The sequence below is a fragment of the Elephantulus edwardii genome, unplaced genomic scaffold, assembly GCF_000299155.1.
Source record: "Elephantulus edwardii isolate Elephantulus edwardi_28Jun2011 unplaced genomic scaffold, EleEdw1.0 scaffold00017, whole genome shotgun sequence".
Lineage (NCBI taxonomy): Eukaryota > Metazoa > Chordata > Mammalia > Macroscelidea > Macroscelididae > Elephantulus > Elephantulus edwardii.
Genome location: NW_006399767.1, coordinates 21,085,817 through 21,108,266, shown reverse-complemented (window position 1 = coordinate 21,108,266; position 22,450 = coordinate 21,085,817). Strand labels below are relative to the sequence as shown.

At 40.0% G+C, this 22,450-nt stretch overlaps 1 protein-coding gene across 1 annotated transcript in view; it reads right to left on the bottom strand.

Annotated features, from left to right (window-relative positions):
- Nucleotides 1–21,727, bottom strand: part of GLO1 (glyoxalase I) — a 26,488-nt gene extending 4,761 nt beyond the window's left edge. The window contains exons 1-3 of the mRNA XM_006882163.1: nucleotides 21,644–21,727; nucleotides 6,372–6,454; nucleotides 1,798–1,938 (exon numbers count right to left, since the gene is read on the bottom strand). Coding sequence (XP_006882225.1) covers nucleotides 1,798–1,938; nucleotides 6,372–6,454; nucleotides 21,644–21,727 — 308 coding nt within the window. The remainder of the gene's footprint in view (nucleotides 1–1,797; nucleotides 1,939–6,371; nucleotides 6,455–21,643) is intronic.
- Nucleotides 21,728–22,450: the final 723 nt, after the last annotated feature.

The following is a 22,450-nucleotide window of genomic DNA, read 5'->3' as shown; positions in this document are numbered from 1 at the left end:
AAAGTGAAAGAATGTTTCTTTTACTTTTCCAAGAGGGTAGTGTACTAGGAGGGAGGGTTGGGAGGGGAGAAAAGTGCAACAATAAATGAATGGAAATTCAAAGTCTCTGTAAATTTTCATTGAAATTAATAATTTTTTTTAAAAAAAGGAAAAGTAGAAAACATACTGAGAAGAAAGTTATAACATTCTATCTCTGAAACATCACCATAGATATACACAACTTTATATATTCGACCTAATTCCTACAACTGCATATTCTAAGTTCTCAACTACAGAAAGAGCAAAAAGGGCCAATGGGCAAGGTAATAACAGCAAATATCATTAACTGAACTGCTGCTACTGTTGTTATGTACTGTTGAGTTGGATCTCATTCATAGCTGACCCTCCAGTAGGTTTTCAGAGGCAGTAAATTGCATGGAGGGAGACTATCCATCTTTCTCCTGCAGAGCAGCTGGTGGATTCGAACTGCATACCTTTGAGTTGGTGGTGTAATTTCTTACTACTAAGCCACCAGAGTTTACTGAACTACGTATTTTATATTTAGTTAAACCTACAAACAGCTAAATGGGCTAGGTTTGAGTGGCTCCCTTTTATTGATGAGACTGCTGCTTAGACAGGAGATATCAAAAGAGGAGCCCCTTCGCTGTCAGAGCTGAGACTCATGTCCAAGTTGGTCCAATTCCAAAGTTCCATTTTAAATTAGGTGACAGACTAAATCACACACCCTGAAACAAATGCTGTCTAACAGTTGTTAAAGGGCTAGGGGAAGAGGAGGGAGAAACGGAAACCCATTTCAACATTCTTAAATGTGGAACTGGACTGCCAAATGAACAAAGAAATTGTTTGGGAAAAGTACAGCCAGAATGCTCCTTGAAGAAGATGTGACACTTCATCTCATATACTTGGGCATAATGTCAGGAGGGGACAGTGTATAGAAAAGGACATCATGCTTGGAAAAGCAGAGGGTCGGTAAAGAAGACTCCATGGGATGAACTGACTGACTGCAACCTTGAGTTCAGTTGCTACAGAGTGTAAGGATGGTGGTGCCAGACTGGGGAGGGTTTTGATATGTTATACTAGGCTTGCTGTGAGTTGGAGCTGATTCAATGGCACCCAACAACAAATGTTGAAAATATAAATATTAGATATAAATCATAACATTTTGAAGGTCAATTATTATACAAAGCTTTGAAGACTTTTAAAAGAATCGCATGTATAACATTTCAGGATCAAAAAGATAATAGAAAACAAAGGAAAGAAATATCTTAATGCTTGGATTACCTAAACATTTATTAGCAACATCAAAAAGCCTACTGTTGCTGACTCGTAGTGACTGGAGGTCAGAGAAGACCTGCCCCCTACATTGTAAATCTTTATAGGAAAAAATTGCCTTATCTTTCTCCTGAGGGGCAGCTGGTGAATTTGAAGTATGGACTTTCCAGTCAGCAGTTCAACGCTTAATCTATCTTGTTACTAGGACTCCTTTATTAGCTACAGTTCAGTAAATTTCTTACCATTTTATGCTCTTTACATCTTTACAGATGATCTTTCTTGCTATACATATCAAAATCAAATTCATTGCCATTAAATTTCCGGCAACCACACGGATTAAAGAATAGAACTACTGAATAGGTACAAAGACTATACAAAGACTAAACGATTTGTGGAAAACAAGTTGACCATATTCTTTAGCTCTGGTTTGAATTTAATTGAATTGGGTAAGTAAGGGGGAGAAAAAGTGAAAAAGAGACAAAAAATGCTTATAAAATGTAGACTAAATAAAAACATCATACTTACTGGGTTAGCTCAATTGTAGCTTTTCTGGAGAACATCCAGGCTATTTTTTCATTTCCATCTTTGGGGATGTCATTTTTATCCTCATAGCCCAAGAAATAGAGTGAAAACTTCATTGTAGGGAAATCTAACTTTTGGAGCAGCCTAAAGTTGAAAGACAAAAGGCCCAAATCATGAATAGGAAGAAAGGTTGAGTCATACTAAAATAGATAAAACCTAATAAATTCTACTGAGAAGAAGACACATAGGAAATAAGGCTATCCTAAGTACTCAAGAGCAACGGTGTCTCTCTGGAGACTAAGGTGTGCCTGATACAGGCCATGGTCTTTGCAATCACTTGTTATGCATCAGAGAGTTGGACAATGACTAGGGAGGATAGAAGGAGAATTGACGCCTTTGAGCTGTGGTGCTGGAGAAGAGTACTGAATGTTCCATGGACTGCCAAGAAAATAAACAGATTCATCCTAGAGAGGGTTAAACCAGGCTGCTCCTTGGAGGCAAGGATTCTGGGGCTTCGTCTGACATACTTTGGAAATGTTGTAAGGAGAGACAGGTCCTTGGAGAGGGACATCATGCTTGGTAGGGTAGAGGGACAGCACAAGAGGGGAAGACCCTCTATGAGGTGGATTGATTCAATGACTGGGGTAATTGAGATGGGTGTGTCAGAGGCAATGCAATTGGCACAGGATAGAGCAGGGTTTAGGGCTGTTGTACATAGGGTCGCTATGAGTCGCAAACGACCCGACGGCACGTAACAACAACAACAACAATGGCAAAACTAGGTATAGTGGCATAGTGAGTGGGTGCCAACTCAAAGATGTGTGGTTCCAATCCACCAGCTCCTCTGTGGAAGAAAGATGAACAATTTCCTGTATGATTTACAGCCTCTGAAAACTCACTGGAGGGTCGGCTATAAGTTGGTTCTGACTAGATGACAATGATTTTGTTTCCTGAGTAGGAAAAAACCCCACAACAGACAAAACAACTCATTGCCAGTGAGCCAGAACCATAGTTGACCCTCTAGAGTGTTTTTAAGGCTGTACACAGCACAGGAGGAGATTATCCATCTTTCTCCTACACAGCTACTACTGGATTGGAACCAGTAGAGACACACAGCCTTTGAGCTGGCAGCACATCTCACCAGGCAGAAAAATTAGGGGGGGGACACCCCTCTTTTTTTAAACCAACCCCGTATTTATTAGTGAAATGTATTTATTAATGAGTGCACACTTTTATAATTCAAATTCTTCAAACAGAATTTAGCGGGAATTATGATAGTTTTCTTAAATATAAGAATTCATCCTCAAGAAAGAATTTTGGTTTTTTAAGTGAAAAATATATTACTCTTATTGTACTCTTATTTCAGATATATGCTATTCAATGAAGTAATTCATTAAGCTCTTCCTATGTTGAGACTTCTCTAAGATGTTTACAGGATAAGTTTGTTTTCAGAAACTTCAACAATTAAGATTTGTGTATATTTCTGTACATATAGACATTAAAATGTTTGCAGCTGAGCACTTAAATCACCATGCCACAAAGGCTCCTTTAAAACTATAATGAGGAAAAAGAAAAACAAAACCAAATCAAACTTACAGGGAAAAGAAACTGAGGTTAGGAGTAAAAGAGAAGGAAGAAGAAAGATTATGACCACAGAACACATGTGACTGCCAAAAGTAAGTAGTTAAAAATGTCAAATGTTGTTAGTGGGGTGAGATGATATCTTTAACTTGTCTTTATTTGCATCTTTCTGATAACTAGGGATTCTGACCATTTCTTCATTTGTTTGTATGCCATCTGAATGTCGTCTTTGGTGAAGTGTCTATTCTTATCCTGAGCCCATTTTGTTGATTGGGTTTTCTTTTTTCCTGTTGAGGTGCTAGAGTATTCTAAAATTGGGAGGGAGGAAATTATGCAACAATGAAGTAATGCTTTTTATTATTTTTTTTTAAAGTGAACTGGGGGGTTGGGAGGAAAATGTGCAACAATAAATGAATGAAAATCAAACTTTTCTGTAAATTTTTGTTAAAATCACAATAAAGAAACAAAAAAGTGTCAAATGTTATAGAAAGATCAAACAAAATTAAGACTGAGAAGGTCACGAGACACAAAAGGTCCTGGGAGAGCAATTTCGGCAGCAGGGGTGTCAGAAGTTGACCTGTGCTAGATTGGAGAAAGCATGGGAGCTGAGGAGGGAAAACAGTAAGTGTGGTCAAGGTATGTCAACAGTGATGACGGCAACAACAACAAAGCAAGAACAGTGAGAGAGCAGGAGGGCTGGAATCACTCTAGAGAAGAGAAGACTTAAGTGTGTTTGTAGGCTGAGGAGAAAGCAAGTGGAACAAGAAAGATTGAGAAAGAGTCAATGGATTCCCTATTTAAAGGGCTTTTGTGTGTGTGTTTAGTTTTTTAATGAACAGAGGGTATGTTGCCAAATGTTATGTGGTGTTATTGCCTTTGAGTTGAGCATGACTCATAGTGACCCTATGAACAAAAGGCCTAAAGCCCCTCTACAATTATCGACATTGATCAAATTCATAGAGTTCCTGGAGGCCTGTAATTTTGGAAGTGGATGCCACCCCCGCATTTGATAAAAGTAGGACAATTAGAGGATACGGCTTCTAGTCTTAAATCTGACATTTACTACTGGAAAGGTCTTCATCTATAAAAATATAGATTTGAATCTCTAAGGGTTCTTTTTTTTTAATTATTTTTTTATATTTTAATGAAAGTTTAAAGAAAACTTGAATTTCCATTCATTCATTGTTGCCAAATCTTAAAAGTTTTTAAAAAGATCAACAAAATTCTACGCTTTAGGGTAGACGTATGTTATAAGGAAGATGCTCTGCCACATGCTAACTGTGGGATGTGGTTCCAGTAACTAAAGTTCTTTAACTTCAGATTCTCTCTTCATTGCTAAAATGAGGATATACACTAAGCTCCTAAGCCTACTGTGACAACTGAATGAAATTAGCACATAATGTTGTTGTTGTTGTTGTTATGTGCCGTCGAGTCGCCTGCGACTCATAGCGACCCTATGTACAACAGCCCTAAACTCCGCTCTGTCCTGCGCCAATCGCACTGTCTCTGATACTCCCATCCCAATTATCCCAATCACTGAATCAATCCACCTCATAGAGGGCCTTCCTCTCCTGCGCCGTCCCTCTACCCTCCCAAGCATGATGTCTCTCTCCAAGGACCGGTCTCTCCTCACTACATGTCCGAAGTAAGTTAGACGGAGCCTCAGTACCCAGCAAATAATAGTAAATTTTCAGTAATATTTTTTTAAAAAATTGTCCTATAAATATATGCATTAAATGTCTTCTGGAAAGAATGACAAGAAACTACTATCGGTTTCTTGAAAGAAAGACTGGGGAAGGGAGAAGAACACTTCTTTGTAGTTTTTAAACTGGCCAAATTTTCTAGACATAGACATATCCTATTTTGCTTGAATTATTCTTGCAATGTCAACAGCAGTAAATAAAAGAGAATTTTTTAAAAATTCTTTATATACCTGAGCCACTAAAAACAAACAGAAAGCTTAATGTAAAGGAAATGTGAACCATCTGGCAGGAACCCGAAAAGACAGGTTAATGGTCACCATAGTTCAGTGGTGATAACTTTATAAAACACAATGAGGGGAGCTCTGGTGGCCTAGTGGCAAGAAGCTGCACTGCACTCCTGGAAATTTGTGGTTCGAATCCACCAGATGATCTGCCGGAAAAGGAGGGGCCATCTCCTCCTGTACCAGTCAGATCCAATTTGATGGTACACACACAGAGAAAATAATAAAATAAAAATTAAAAAAAAAAAACACAAAGAAAAAAACCAACACAATGTATGGGAATGACTGTTTAAAACACAAAGACAATAAAAGAAAGTGTGAAACACAATGTATATGAATTTTATATGAAAACCAATATAAAATAAAAAGTCTTAATGTTATTTAGGGAAATAAAGATGCCTTAAAGATTATAATATTTAGCTACTGAGCAAAAGAGAAAATACCTTATAAAAATAGATCACCAGCTTTAAGTAAATTCATTCATTTTCTGAGTAATACATTCTTAAATCTATGTTGTTCTGAAAGAGTCAGAACATCTAAAAGGGTCTGAACACTTTAATGATTTGGCTGGCAGCTCTTGTAGAGTAGAAAGTTCAAGAAAATGCAAGTGTTTGTGTTTTTTGTTGTTCAGGGGTATGAAAAAAAAAAATAATTTCTCAGAAGCCCTGGTCAGTCAGGCATAGACCTGGGCTCCTGGCCAAGCGAACCTTTGTTACTTCAGAAATAAATCTGAATTTATGACAGAACATGTATTTAAACACGTATTCACTCACTGCTATCAACTTGTTTCCAACTCACAGCAACCCTCTACTGGGTTTCTAAAACTGTAAATATTAATGGAAGGAGACTGTCCATCTTTTTCCTAGGGAGCTGCTGGTGGATATGAATTCCTGAAGACATACAGCCTTTTGGTTAGTAGTGCGCCACATTATACTTATGTCATCAGACCTCCTTTACTTAAACATCATAAAGGCATTAATAAATTTTCATAAATTTAATACATTTTACTTACGTCATCCCAAGAATTCTAGTATAAAAATCCAAAGATTTCTTCGGATCTTTAATTCGTAGCATGGTCTGCTGCATTAGAAAATCCTAAGGAGAAACAGTATCAAATAATTGTAATTAAAAAAAAATAATGTTATTTGGGTCAAAATTCTACAGGGCACATTAATTCTCATTCAACAATTTTGTACTGTGATAGTAGATGCAAGCTCTTCAATGTAACAGCATACTTTCTCCCCAGATTCCCTATTTACATTTCATCCCTTTCATGCCCCCTCTTGCCTGAAAAGCTTTGCTCTGGGACATATGCAGCTCTAGCTTCCTTCCTGGTGTGGTAAGGTGGCTATTTCTGAGCTATCACCTGTGCACCATGGAGGCTTGTAGGAGTGCATTTCAGCTCCTGGTTGTAAATACCCAAGGGTTTAACCAAGACAACTTTAACTTTCTACAATTTGTTAAAATATTAGTTGTGCTTTCTGAACAAGAAACAGGCAGTCTATCATTATACTTTTTTAAAATTTAATTTTTTTTGTGTATGTGTACTGTCAAATCGGATCTGACTGGTACAGGAAAAGATTGTCCCTCCTTCTCCAGCAGAGCACCTGGTGCATTATACTTTTTTTTAAAAAAAAACAAAAGCAATTCATCCCTTTGCCTCTCACAGAAATCACCAGGAAATAGTTCCCATACTTACCACCTATACCTTCCTCTTTTCCTCTGTACAAGGATGTTTTCTGGCCATAGGAGTAGGCCCCTATGTGGAGCAAGTCAGAGTGCCAAGCAATTTACACCCCAGGAATGCCCAATCAATGATTGATAATAAAGTAACAAGCGTAACTTCTTTGCTCCTTAGTGGGACAATTCTGGCATGTTCCATATAGTCTCTCAAATATTCCTCCATAGGATTGAGCCCCAGTGGCCCGCATGAATAAATGACTGTCAGCATGTTTTTTAATGACCTCCTTTCCCCCTTCCACAGAACTTTCTCTCATTATCTCCCAAATACATTACTTAGAACTAAACCTGTATCTTGAGCCTGCTTTGGGCAATCCGAACTCAGACCCTGATGTTACAGAGTTCAATGACTATACTATTTGTTAAATTAATGCATAAACATCCTTCCAGCACCATCAATGGCAACAATGTAAATTAACTATGTACAAGAACATGGATCCCTAAATATCTAAGGGCAAATAATTACGCTCTCTCTTTACCATTGTGAAAAATGTTAAGATTCACAAATTAGCATACAGAGGACTTAATCTGAATGAATAAATGGTAGAGAGTATATTAGTCTATGGACTTAAAATTATTAGAATTATTACTTTGCATAGTAATTTAGCATTGAAGAAGAGCATGGGTTAGGGTTATTAGCAGCATTGACATTTGCCAAGGGGTTTGACTTCATAAGCTATAATAGCTCCGATAGATATTTTGTTGTTCAGTACCACAGGGTCAGTACTGACACATAGTTGACCCTCCAGAAGGTATTCAGAGACAGTAAATCACATGGGAGGAGACTGTCCATCCTTTTCCCGCCAAACAGTGGTGGATTCGAACCACATGCCTTTGGTATTACAATGCAGTTTCTTACCATTAGGCCACCAAGGCTCCCTCTGACACATATTAATGTGCTCATCTGATAGATGAGAAACTGACATGCTGAGTGATTAATCATCCAAGCCTTTGCTTCCAAGTTCAGATCTCTACCTTCCAGATTATACTTCTTGTTATTGTTGTTGTGTACCATCAAGTCATAACTGACTCATAGGTGATACTCCAATGGGTTTTCAGAGGCAGAAAATCACTCAAGAGAAGACTGACCATCTAGATTCCCTAACATAGCTTATGGTTTCGAACCACGTACCTGTGAATTGGCAGCACAACTTCTTACTACTAAGCCACCAGAGCTTCTAGACTATACCGCTTGTTATGTGCTGTCAAGTAGCCTATGACTCATAGTGACCTTGTGTACAACAGCCCTAAACCATGCTCTATCCTGTGCCATTCTTATTGTCTCTGACACAGCTACCCCGCTATCCCAGTCTATAAAGCAATCCATCTCATTGAGGGTCTTCCTCTCCTGCATTGTCTCTCCACCCTCCCAAGCATGATGTTCCTCTCCAAGGACTGGTCTCGCCTTGTAACATGTCCAAATTATGTCAGATGAAGCTTCAGAATCCTTGCCTCCTGGTCTCACCCACTCTAGGATGAACCTGTTTGTTCTACTTGCAGTCATTGGTATATTCAACACTCTTCTCCAGCACCACAGCTCAAAGGCATCAGTTCTCCTTTTATTATCCCTAGTCACTGTCCAGCTTTCTGATGCATAGCAAGTAATTGCAAAGACTATGGCCTGAATCAGGTGCACCTTAAGTCTCCAGACTAACATCGTTGCTCTTCAGTACTTTGAAGAGGTCTCTGATAGCAGACTTTCCCAAAGCAATTTGTCTTTTACTCTCCTGGCTGCTGGTACCAAGAGTGTAGTAGTTTGTAAACCATGCTCTGTTGCTTCACCATCATGTTGGAACCAACTCATTCCTTACTCTCCAGTGGATTTTCACAGGCTGTAGGTCGCACATGAACTTGGCCATCTTTATCTTGCCACAGCAGTGGTGCAAGTCTCTATGAACCACATCGCCAGAGCTCCTTGTAAACCACATTGTTGTTAGTGTTGTGCACCTTCAAGTTGGAACCAACCCTTAGGTGACCTTCCAGCAGGCTATCACAGGGAATAAACTGCACAGGAGGAGATTGTTCATCTTTTTCCACAAAGTCGCTGGTGGATCAGAACCACATGCCTTTGGGTTGGCAGTTCAATTCTCTGCCACAAAGCCGCCAGAACTCTTTGTAAATCATGTTAGATGTTCAAAAAATATTTTTATTCTCCTATAACTACAGTTTTGGCAAAAAGGTCTGAAGACTCTGACTTCTTATGCAGCCACAGTGCCACTTAGCCTTGTAACTCACATTTTATTTTTTATGCACTTGGCAGGTTGAAGAAATGAAACTTTGCTATTTTGTTAACTTTTTAAGAAACCAGAATTTATTTCCTAAAGCATTAAAATACATTTAAAACAAAACAAGATTAAAACAACTTAATCTTTCTCAGAAGATCTCAGTGTATGTAAGTTTCTTGATTCCCAGAACATAATCTCATACAGAGCCGTTGGCCTTAAAATGACAAGTTTCTAGAAGGTGAGGAGCTGCTTCTCTCCGCCAGCTGCAGCTCTCCAGAATGTCTGGGGTTTAGCACACAGCAGAGAGGGAGAAAAACAGCTCCTAACATCCAGACAATGGCCTGGTACTCAGTTAATCCTTGGTTTTTCTCCTGTTGCACTTACTCAGAAAAACACCAGTAAAATGACCCTGTGACTGTAATGAGGTGAGATAGAAAAAGAAAAAAAATTGTAAGATCACTTCATATTTTTGCCTAAACAAACACAGCAAACATCCCCCTCTCCTGGTTAATGTGCCTTGAGTGACTGCTGCTTCTCTACTAACTAAAACTATAACTTTAGGAGGCTGGATTCAAGAAAAACTTTGTATATAAATCTTTCAGGTCTGACAGTGGGCAATTAAGGCTGTATATGGCAGGCCTCATGGGAAAAAGCTGCCTCCTTCACACTAGACCTGGGCAATCAGTGCACTGCAGTCTCTGGAGAAGAAGTTAGAGTCACGACCCATACACAGGGTAAACACTGAGGGAGCTGGCACCCTTTCCTTTCAGGCCTTTTGTTTACAGTTATTTTATATTTGTTTTATTCACTTTATTTCGTATTTGTAAGTGAATAGAGGCCTGACTGACTCAGTGACTCAGGTAATGGGATTAGGTGTGTCAGAGATGATGAGTTTGGCTCAGGACAGGGCAGGGCACAGGGTCGCTCTGAGTCACAGGTGATTTGATGGCACATAACAAAAAGAGACCTGATTGTTACTTTCAGCTTGACTAACATGGTCTAGTTTTCCCTTTTTCTTGATAATATTCATTTTGCTTCCTGATCATAGAATAGGTAGTTAGGATGACAGGAGAAGAACTGATGCCTTTGAGTTGTAGTACTGCAGAAGAATACTAAATATCCCATGGACTAAAGAAAGAACAAACAGATATACTTTGTCTTGGAGAAAGTGTAACCAGAATTATTGTAGTTAACTTGATGGCACCTAACAATAATAATCATAGAATGAGTCCTGCATCCAATCTGAAATAAATCCTGCTTCCTAATCAAACTAATGAATCAAGTCTGACTCTCAGTGACCCCTTAGGACAGAGAAGAACAGATACATTTCTCAAGGAGTGGCTAATGAGTTCCAATCACCAAACTTTCAGTTAGCATAGCAGCTGAGTGCTTAAGAACACTTCTGTGTCCTTGTTGTGTAGTTGTGTACCATGGAGTCAGAGCCAATTCATAGCTGACTCTCCAGCGGGTTTTCAGAGGCAGTTAATTGCATAGGAGGAGACTGCCCATCTTTCTCCCACGGAGCAGCTGGTGACTTCAAACTGTCTGTTTGCCTTCAGGATTGCAGCATAACTTCTTGCCACTAGACCATCAGAGCTCACCTAAACCCTGATAAAAACTAGTTAACCTCTTTCCTGGAACATGCATGGCGCTGAAAGTGAAGAAGCCGCTGACCCTCCCACAAGTGAAGTCAAAGCAAATATGTTAAAGGCCAAGAAAGCGGTCCTGAAGGACAACCACAGTCACAAAAAAAGAGATGATCCACATATCATCGACCTTCTGGTGGCCTAAGATGCTAAGACTCAGGAGGCAGCCCAAATACCCCTGGAAAAGCAGCCCAGGAGGAAAAAATTTGATCACTATGCCATCATCAAGTTTTCCCTGATCACTGAATCAGCCATGAAGAAGGCAGAAGATAACAACACGCTTGTGTTCACTGTGGATGTCAAGGCCAATAAGCACCAAATGAAACAAGCTGTAAAGAAGTTCTAGGACAGACATTGATGGTCAACACAGTTATATTATTAGGTCTGATGGGGACATTAACTATGTTCAACTTGCTCCTGACTATGATGCTTTGGATGTTGCCAACAAAATTGGGGTCTAAACTGAGTCTAGCTGGCTAATTCGAAATACAACTTTTTCTCACTAAATACAACCTCCCACCAGTTAGCACAAGTCTAATCCTATATTAGATCTTTTCTAATTCCTTCTTACAGAAATACCTGATTCACATATTTCCCTGGTGTGTATTCCTCCTTACTGGAAAGAGCAACAAGTCTAATCAGTTCAATCTCAGAGAGATTCTCAATGGTCTTTGATTAGATGGCATTGACATTTGACTAGTTCCCTATCTCTAATTTTCTAGTCAGCTATAAAGCAATGTTTAGATAGGTCTCCAACTGCACAAAGGGAAGTCGTTCAAATCCACCAGCCACTCCTGAGAAAGATGGACAATCTCCTCCCCTGGGATTATAGAGCACCTTAAGACCTGCTAGAAGATCAGCTATGCTTCTTGACTGCAATGAGTTTGACTTTTCAAAAGGCGTCCTGGTGGTGCAATGGCTTATCCCATAAATTGCTCAGCTCTACAGAAGAAAGATGTGATAATCTCTTCCTGTACAGATTAAAAACCCCAGAGTTGTCCTATAGGATCGTTATGAATCTCAAATCACTCGAAGGTAGTGGGCTAGGTTATTTCATCAAATAATGACTACATGGTAGATGATGGCACAGGACAGGACAAGGTTTCATTCTGTTGTTCAGAGGGTCATGGAGTCATGGTCAACTTGAAGGTATCTGACAAAAATAATTTAGGTACTTCCATAAGGACTCTGAAAATGGAATTATGGTTACTAATCAGTTGATGTTGAAAGAATGTGCTGGATTATCTGGATGAGCTCAATGTTATCACCCAAGACTTTAAAAGAGGAAGGCAGAAGAGTCAGAAAGAGGTTGCTAAGAAGATTAGCACATTTAGAAGACAGCGAGAGTATGCTAAAGAAGAGAAATTGGAAAAAAAAAGGTTTGAATAAGTACACAACTTGAAGTCACTGCCATTTAACTGTACATATAGAATTGTTGAAATGGTATATACTCTTCTGTGCATATTTTCAACAACAATTAAGAAATTATTTTTTAAAAAGAACAAGGCAGAGGGGAAGTGAGAGATATTCCAAGTACATGAAGGATTTGCCATGCCTGAGGATTTTCCTAAAACTTTCCGAAGAGCAGCATGGCAGGAGATAGGGCAAAGTAATGAGAACCTCAGGCCCACCACTGCAAAGACTTGAAATCAGCATTTAGGCAACAACTTCAAGAGCTGTTGGAAGCAGATCCTTCCCCCAGGAAATTTTGTGGTATTTTGTTTCAGGAGTTAGAAGACTAACTTGATTTAAGTTTATAACCTAACTTCTGGTGAGGTCAGGCTGAGATCTATACACAGGTTTTTCAGATGGCTAATACAATCTGCAGTTACTACACACAGTCCCCAGGTAAGGAATGAATCTCACTTCTGTTTAGTCAAATTTCTATGTAAGTAGGAACAGTTAAGTATGTCAGCTAGTCAAATGTTGGCCTTGCTGTACTCTTCTATGCAGAAAATATTAAAGAAACACTTTTGGAAACACTAAAACATCTTTAGAATAACAATACAGTAATAATATTTTTATATTCATAGTAGTAAAGAAGCACCCATTTACTATTCTGAACTATTTTAATAGACCTTGAATTTGTAATAGAATAGACTTTATGGAAATTAGTTCATAACTACAGGTTGAACATAATCTGTCTTTATAACTTAGGAAATGCCTGCACTACACACAGAAAATCCCAGTGACCTATTAATCTGACTTAAAACTGTGCACAATTTAATCTTATTTTTATGCTTCAGACATTTAATAAACATCTATTATTGCCCAATAGTGTAACACAGAATCTACCAGTACATTTAGGGGATTTGTTGGTGCTGGTAGTCAAAGAGTTCATTCCAAGAGGGTTTTCAAGGGAAGCAGATCGGCAGGCCTGTTTTCAAGCACCTCTGTGTCCATTCAAACTGCCAACTTTTCAGCTAGTAGTTGAGCATTTAACCTTTTTGTGCCTAGGGAGTTGTACAATTTAGGATTGCTGTGTGCCAGCAAGTCAGAACCAACTCACAGCTGACCCTCCTGTAGGTTTTCACAGGTAGTAAATTGCATGAGAGATTGCCCATCTTCCTTCACGGAGCAGCTGATGGATGCGAACCATGTGCCTTTGGGTTGGCAGTGTAACTCCCTACCATTAAGCCACCAGCGCTCCTGTTTAGGACTATTTGTGCCTACATTCAGAAGAAAGATGGGCAATTTACTCTCATGATTTAAAGCCTCTGAAAACCGCCTGGAGGGCCAGCTATGAATCAGTGTCGACTGCATGGCAATGAGCTGCGCTTGAAGTTGTATTGAGATGGTTGCTGAATTCTTGTTTTTATCAGTTTCTTCCCATTAGGCTACTAGTTGCCAACTTTACAACTAAACTCTCCCTTTCTTGAACACATATTATTGTCGTTACTTGCCATCTTGAAGTCAGCTACCAATGCATGATGAACCCATGCACAATAAAATACTACCTGTATTCACTACAATGACTAGGGAGGATAGAAGGAGAATTGATGCCTTTGAGCTGTGGTGCTGGAGAAGAGTATTAAATGTACCATGGACTGCCAAGAAAACAAACAGATTCATCGTAGAGAGGGTTAAACCGGGCTGCTCCTTGGAGGCAAGGATTCTGGGGCTTCGTCTGACATACTTTGGACATGTTGTAAGGAGGGACAGGTCTTTGGAGAGGGACATCATGCTTGGGAGGGTGGAGGGACAGCGCAAGAGGGGAAGACCCTTTTTGAGGTGGATTGATTCAGTGGCTGGGGTGATCGGGATGGGTGTGTCAGAGGCAGTGCGATTGGCACAGGATAGAGCAAGGTTTAGGGCTGTTGTACATAGGGTCGCTGTGAGTTGCAGGCAACTCAATGGCACATAACAACAACCACCCTCTACTGGTTTGTGATCCATAAGGTGGTTGTTTTTTTTTAAAAGAAACAAAACAAATTACATTAAGGTTCATAGGCTAATTTTCAGAAGTAGATTGCTAGGCCTTTTTGCCTACTGTCACAATCATTCAGCAACACACAATTTACTATTGATTAGACAGATGGTAGTTGTGCAAGGGGTATGGGACAAAATCGAACCTGCATCTCCCTCACAGAAGGATAGATTTCTATCTTTTCTACCTTGAGCATCACATGTTGAACACAGTCTACACTTGCCATCATGTCCTCGACTAGTACTCTGATCCTAGTCACTTTTCCCCTCACCCAAGATAGTATTCCCTTCTTACCTTGCCTCCTATAATCAGAAAGATTCCTTAGGCTCTTTCTCACATTGCCTCTTTGAGTCATAAAGATCCTTTAAAAAAATTAATTTGGATCATGCCATTCTTTTGCTCAAAAAATCTCTGTAAAAGCTCCCATTTTCACTCAGTGTGGAACTCAAAAGTGCTTACAAAGGTCATATATAATCCTGTGTCACTCTGTCTGAGGAATGCACAGAGCCTTTACACTGTTTTTTTTTGTTAAAATGTTCTTTCCTCAGAGAACCATCTCTAACCAACCTTTTTCATTCTTTATTCAAATATCACTCTCTCAAAGAAAACTTCTAGGCCACTCTATTTAAAACTACAATGCTTCACTCCAATCCCCTTATCTTATTCCACTTCCTTCTTCCATAGCACTTCTCTTTTAATAATGTCATAAAATGTCACCTTTACCTATTTACATTTTGCTCAATATCCTCCTTCACTATAACAAGCTCCACAAGGCAGGGATGTTTGTTTTGTTCACTGATTTATCCCAAACAGAGAGAACAGCACTGGATACAGGTTGGTATGCAGTAAATATTTGTGGAAGAACTTTGTACTCTCATTTCTCAAATAGGTTTTTCTTTCCAATATGTATAAAAATTACCTACTCCTTCTAGTTACTTCTGTTACTGAACTTAGGTTAGAAAGTCACAGGTTATTCTAGAAAACAATTCAGCTACTCAATCTATTCTATCTAAATAGGTTTCCCACAGTTCTTTCCTCCCCACTTTATACATCACCAGCCAACAACATATTTCAAGTATATTTGTCCTATAGATGAGGGTGACACAGTTGAGAGGCACAAAAGATTTTAAATATTTAAAAATTACTTGTTTAATTAGTTCACACATATGCCAAACAGTCTTACAATGGATACAAGAAATAGGAAAATCCTAGAAATATTCAGTGTCATAAGGCTTTTCAGTTCTTACACAGAGGGAGAAAACACAAACACACACAAATACTGGAAAAAATATAATCCTTGAGAGGTAATATGGTTCAACTGGCTGGCTCTACCACTATGACCTAAAGACCTAATCATCACCTTAAATGATTATCACAGAAAGGTCAGTGGTTCAAACCCACTGAAAGAAGCAGCAGTCTGCTTCCACAAAAATTTACAGCTTTGTAAACTTTACAGGACATTTCCACTCTTTTGTATAGGACCACCATAAATTGGAAGTGACTTTATGATGGGGGGTTTCCATTCCAAGAATTGACTGATGAATAAGTAGATTACTGCAAGAAAGTGATTAACAGTGTTTTGTCCAGAACAAGCTAGTCAGTTTACTGCAGTTTCTGCAGTTATTATTATACTCCACACCGGGAGTCTCCACTACCAATTACTGCTTTTGACCCCCAAACTCGCATTATGTGTCTCTAATCTCAGCTCTACACTTAAATGTCTAGATAAACTACTTACCATTTCCCCTTAACTCAAAATACTAAATTTAGCATAGATTAAATGATATGTATTCTATACTGCCAACTGAGAATGCCTCTGGCACCCCCTGGTAGTTCCTGTCAGATACCTGAAAATCTTCCTTCATTCTTCTTCCTACTCCTTCCCAATTCAACCCAAGCATCTCATTGACCTGGCTGCTCAAATCCCCCCTGAATCCTTCTTTTTGCCTTTCTAAATTATATACTTTGGGCATGTTGCAAGGAGGGACTGGTCCTTGGAGAGGGACATCATGTTTGGCAGAGTGGCGGGAGGGCGCAGGAGAGGAAGACCCTCGATGAGATGGATCGATTCTGTGAGTGGAGTAGTGGGAATGAATGTGTTTGAGACAGCGAGGTTGGCACAGGATAGAACGTCATTTAGGGCTCTTGTACATAGGGTCGTTATGAGTCACAAGCAACCCGATGGCACATAACAACAACAACAAATGAGAACTACTTACTCATGCTTACTTACTTCCTGACTACTGGGCTCTCTGCTTCTTGCAGGCTGACCTTCACTGCTACCTAAGTGAATCTGCTATAATAAAAACCCAATCTGCACACCCATGTTTATCATGGCTTTGCTCACAATAGTAAAGAGTTGGAAACAACCCAAGTGCTCATCAACAAACGAATGGACAGAGTAGCTATGGTATATTCACATAAGTGAATACTACGATGCATTGAAAAACAAGGAACTCATGAAATATTATTGAAAATGGATGACCCTGGAGGACATTATGCTGAGTGAAATATCACAGTCACAAAAGGACAAATACTACATAGTGTCACTGTTGTAAAATGGGACCGACATAGGCCTTCGGGGATACTGAGAAAATGGGATAAATTTTGCATACTGCATTGAAACAGATGAAGAAGAGAACTGTTTAAAAGTGATATATGATTAGGTATTATCATGACAGGAGTGCATAGTGGAGTGCACTTGGGGGAGGGATTGTATACCAATGAAAAATTTTACTTTTGAAAGAGAAGATTGAACTGGAAGGGAGGTGTGGGTGGGGAAAAAAGTACAACAATGAATGGCTAGAAATCTAAAATCTCTGTAAATTTTCATTAAAATTAATAACAATAATAAAATTTAAAAAAAAAACCCAAACAAAAAGCCCAATTATGTCATTCCTAGGGGGAAAAAGAAAGCAAGTCAAACAAACAATTCTTCACTAGCTCCTTAGTGCTTCGAGGAACAAAGTCCCCAAAGGAAGCATATATGGTTGTTGCAGACTTCTCTACCTTCAGGCACTACTGCTCTAAAAGTGGTCAACACTTTTTAAATATACATATCCTCAGTAAATGTATATTGCTGTTGTTGTTTAGTACCATTGAGTTGGAACCCACCCATAGCTGACCCCCCAGTGGGTTTTCAAATCGCCTAGGAGGTGACTGCCCATCCTTCTCCCAAAGGAGGTGGTGGATTTGAACCATGTGCATTAAGGATTGCAATGTAAGTTCATGCCACTATTGATGTTGTTTTATGTGCTGTCGAGTTGCTTATGACTCATAGCAACCCTATGTACAAGAGCTCTAAATCCTGCTCTATCCTGTGCCAACCTCACCATCTCTGACACACCTACTCTCACCACCCTAATCAGAATCGATCCATATCATCGAGGGTCTTCCTCTCCTGTACATCCCTCCACTCTCCCAAACATGAAGTCCCTCTCCAAGGACCAGTCCCTCCTTGCAACATGCCCAAAGTATGTCAGACAAAGCTTCAGAATCCTTGACTCCAAGGAGCAGCCTGTAGATTAATTATATAGACAAACAAATGTACACTGTAAAATTTATTTACCAAAAAGAAATCTGTACAGGATGAGATACATGAACTAAACGTAAGTGTTCATATTTTCTTTGAATATGTGGTGAGCTTATTGCGTATGCATGTGCACGTGACCCACACCTTTAGTTTCACTCTACTATTACTTGTAGTTGATAATGCAGAGGAATAGTTTTTAAAAGAGCTCTGATATGTAAAACTGTCAAAACAAAACGGAGGAAGGGGAGAGGCTTTGTGCTGAGGATGGAGGCCATGGCTTTCAATTGGGCTCCTTAGAAAAAGTGGGCTTTTTTCTTTAATTAGGGTTAAACTTTGCATCTAGGTGCTCAGTAGATATTTTTTTAATGAATGAAAAGTCCAAGGCAGTAACCCATACCAAAACCACTCTTAGACTATACCTTTCATGAACAAATTGGAATGATACAAACACAGATACTGGCAGTAGTCATCTGGAAGTAGCAGCAACACTTAGGACATCACTTACTCTATCAAAGGACACCAGTAAATACAGTGAAAGAACAATTTTCAGGAGCTTGTTGATTGGAAGAATGTGCATTTAACCTTTTAAAGAAAGGGAGCCACATAAGATTGTTCTGGGTATAGGGCATTCCTCAGGGAACTCTGCTAGTTACTGTCTAGGGAGTTGCACTGCAAACCCAAAGGCCAAGCCTCTTAGGCATTTCAAATTCACTAGCTGATGGAGACAGAAAAATTGGCAGTCCCCTCCCATTACGATTTAGCTTTCGAATTTCACTGAATTATTGGAGGGTCAGTACTAATTGGAACCAGCTTGCCCTCAGTTCATTTTGAAAATGATGCATTCCTCAATCAGCCTTTTACTGACACATATGCAAACCTCAACAAATGAGCTTTCCATCTCTGTTGCTCTCTTTTCCAAACCACTTAAGTGCATCTTCTGGAAGAATCTTTTAAATGACCTCATCACCACCAGGCTTTGATTGTTTCAGCATATCCTACAAAATATTTCCCAACTCTCGGTAATTCCTTATTGCCTGGAAAAAAATCCACCTTCCAGAGATGTGACTGTCAAGGTATTTTACAATCTGGCTCTAAATTACCTTTCTAGGCTTCTCCACCACTGCTCCACTGCTCAAAGAACTTGAACTTCAACCAAAAGCAATTCACTCTCCCCTCAAGGGTGTTCTCAGACTTGCATTTTGTCATTCCACTACCAGGTTTTCACCCAGATGCCCTGTGTAGCTCTGTCTGATGAAATGCTCCCACCCCGTGCCCTGTGTAGCTCCATCTGCTGAAATGTTCCCTGTCTTTAAAGGCCTGCCCCACAGTCACATTTTCCTTGAGGTTTTCTTTGATCCCGATTGAAACGCAACTTGAAATAGTGTTTTCTTCACAGTTTACAGATCATTCATTTTACCCTCTATCAGTTCTCCTACGTGTCTTGATGTCCTCTTTTCAAACTCAGTCCAACTGCCCTGACAAGATCATGCAGCCAGGGATAGCACGTGGAAATAAAATGCAGGTCTTCAGACTCCTAAAACCTGGGTTTCCACCACGCCATGGCTACTTTTGAAAACTTCCTCCTCCCAAGGTGCTTTACAACTTCAATAGCATATTAATCTCAGTTTCAGTCTATCTAAGTTTGTGTATGTTTGAGGAAAGGATGGAATTTTGCCTTGTTTTATCCCTACATTCTTCCAAATACCTACCAAGTACTTTATAATACAGCAGGTGCACAGAACTGGGTTAAAATTTAATTCATTTAGAATTGTTTATTTCCTTCACGACAAGTTTCAGAATTACTGCTCAGGTCAGTAGCCCACAGCAAAAAAGGGTAGAAATTAGGTGTGTGGACTCCTTCCTTGGCAAACTACTCAACTTGCTCAAGTCTCCTCATTTGTAAAATGGGAACAATAATTATGTTTTCAGCATAGGATTGCTAAGAGGATGAAATAACACACTTAAAAAGCCAGGGCCTGGCACAAACACTCAACATACACCAGTGAGTACCTATTTCCACTTTATTCATCTAGTACATAAAACTCCCAGTTATGTCATCGTTGTATGCTGTTGTGTCAGGACCCACTCACAGCTGACCATCCAGCAGGTTTTCAGAGCCTGTAAATTACACAGGAGCTATTGCCCATCTTTTGGAACACCCTTTGGAACAGCCGGTGGATTTGAACTGCATGCCTTTGGGTTGGCAGTGCAACTCCTTACAACTTATGGAAGCACGTGAAGTTAATTTATACTGAGTGACTTAATTTATATTATGTGAAATACGTATTAATAAGAAGATGAGCCCTTGCATGGTGAAAACAGTTAAGTGCATGGCTAGTAACCAAAAAGATGGCAATTCAAAACTATCTAGAGGTGCTCTGAAATAAAGGGCTGGAAATCTTATTGAAAAGCCACAGCTATTTAAAACCTTATGGAGTACAGTTTTACTATGAAACACTTGACATCACCATGAATTGGGATTGTCATCAGGATTGGCAACTTTAAAAAAAAATAGGTGCAGCAGGGAGTTGCAGAGCTAACCCAAAGGGATGCTTCTCTGGCTATTGGAATCAGCTTGTGACTGTGGGAGAAAGATGTGCAAGCTTGCTTTTACTGCCTCTGAAAACCCACTAGAGGGTCAGGTATGAGTTAGCTCTAACTTCACAGCAATGAGTTTATGAAATTGAGAAGCAAATAAAGAAATAGAGAGATAGCTCCTTTAATTTTGTAGTGACTAACATTTTATCTAAATTCCAGATACTAGTTTAAGGCTTAAGGAATTAGAGGGTTTCCTTTACTTGAAGACAAAAGGCAGGTAGGGACCATGGAGGTCAACATAAAGTACATTATGCAATCTTCAATGAATTTACAAATCACACAGCCAAATAATGAAATATAAGGCATTGACGGACATCGATGAGGGCACTGTACTAAAGCCCTAGAGCAGCTTCTGTGTCTAACTGCGACAATGTACAGTGGCGCCACACCTGAGTGAGTTAAGCTGACTCAGTTCTGGCTGCCTAACTGGAGGTACGAAAGAGGTGACAAGCCTTGACAAGCAGGTCATTTCTCTTACAGGGTCTCTGCTGTAAAACGGAAGGGTCGGAGAGGGAATTCCTATTTCCCTCCAGATCTAAGTTCCACGGTTTCGTAACCTCTCCTGGGGGCCAACACGCACAGGGAATGCAAAAATGTCCCCGAGCAACAATAAAAGGCCGAGCAAAGGGGAAATCCTGGGTGCGGTTAAACTTTGAGTGTTCAAATTAGTTTGGAGGAGTTAAGTCAGGCGCCAAGGCAGTTTAAAAAAAAAAAATGGCCGAGACTAGGAGGGACCGCGTGGACTGATCTTTGCCTTTACAACTGCGAATTCTGGATTTGCTCTATGGGCCTGGCGATTGGCCTGGGGAACACGTACACCCACATATCTGGAGCCTGATCCGATTTAGCTGTGGTTTCCAGTTACCATCCCAAAATAAACGAGTTAATGCAAGGAGTTAACGCAGTCTTCAAAAGAAGCTAAACTACAGATTCCCTTTACTGATGGCGGTCCCCACGGCTCCTCCCATCAGACAACATCAGCCCTCTTTTTAGGTCTCTCAAATGGGATTCGAATGCAACCAGTGCCAGGCCCTTTAGAAAGCCTATAGGTGCACACTCTTTGCACTGCAACTTATAGTAGGGTCCCTAGGCCAGGGAATTGGATTTTGCGCCCACCTTGGTGCTGGGGTCAGGGTCTGAACAGCAACTGAGGGCAGCCTCCTCGGAGAGCCCGCAGGACGCGGGTTGTGAGCCTGCCATAGTCGGACCGCTGTAGCACACGAAAGAAGCAGGGAACTAGGCACCACTTAATGCTCCACCCTACCCTGCCGCAGCCTTTACCAGGCACGACGAGGCCGTTGGACAACCGCTGACTTGCAGCCAATCACTGAGCAGAAAGCAAGTTGGCTCTCTGCTGATTGGATTTCATTCTACGTTCTCAAAACTACAACTCCCAAGGTGGCTTGCGCACAATGGAGGGCAGCCCTTCTGGGAAAAACAAAACCATGGATTGGATTCCTGCTGATAGAAACTCTAGGGCAAATTACAGCTGCCCCGTAAATTGTAATTTTTGCCCAAGCCTGTCTTTCTCCTCTTCTTTGGCTCTAGTTGTTGATGCATATATTTTAATGATAGTGGTATTCACTGGACTTGCTTGTATGCGAATGGATATTATCCTGTCGCTCACCACATTGTACTCTTGCGTAAGTGGCTGGTGGGTTCGAATCACTCGATTTTGGTTAGAGTTTGGCTCCCAATTTCTATGAGTTACTGTTTTTATATTCCATCGAGTAGGAACCAATTTGTAGTTGACCATCCAGAATAAGTGGCATCAGGATTGGATGGAAGACTAACAACGTGCATTATACAAATGAAACAACCAGATAGATGAAAGTCAAGAAAACAAGAAGCACCTTCTGAAGAAGATCAAAGCCTTTGATATGAGTTAAATCTCAACATCAGTAAAACAAACATCCTCACCCT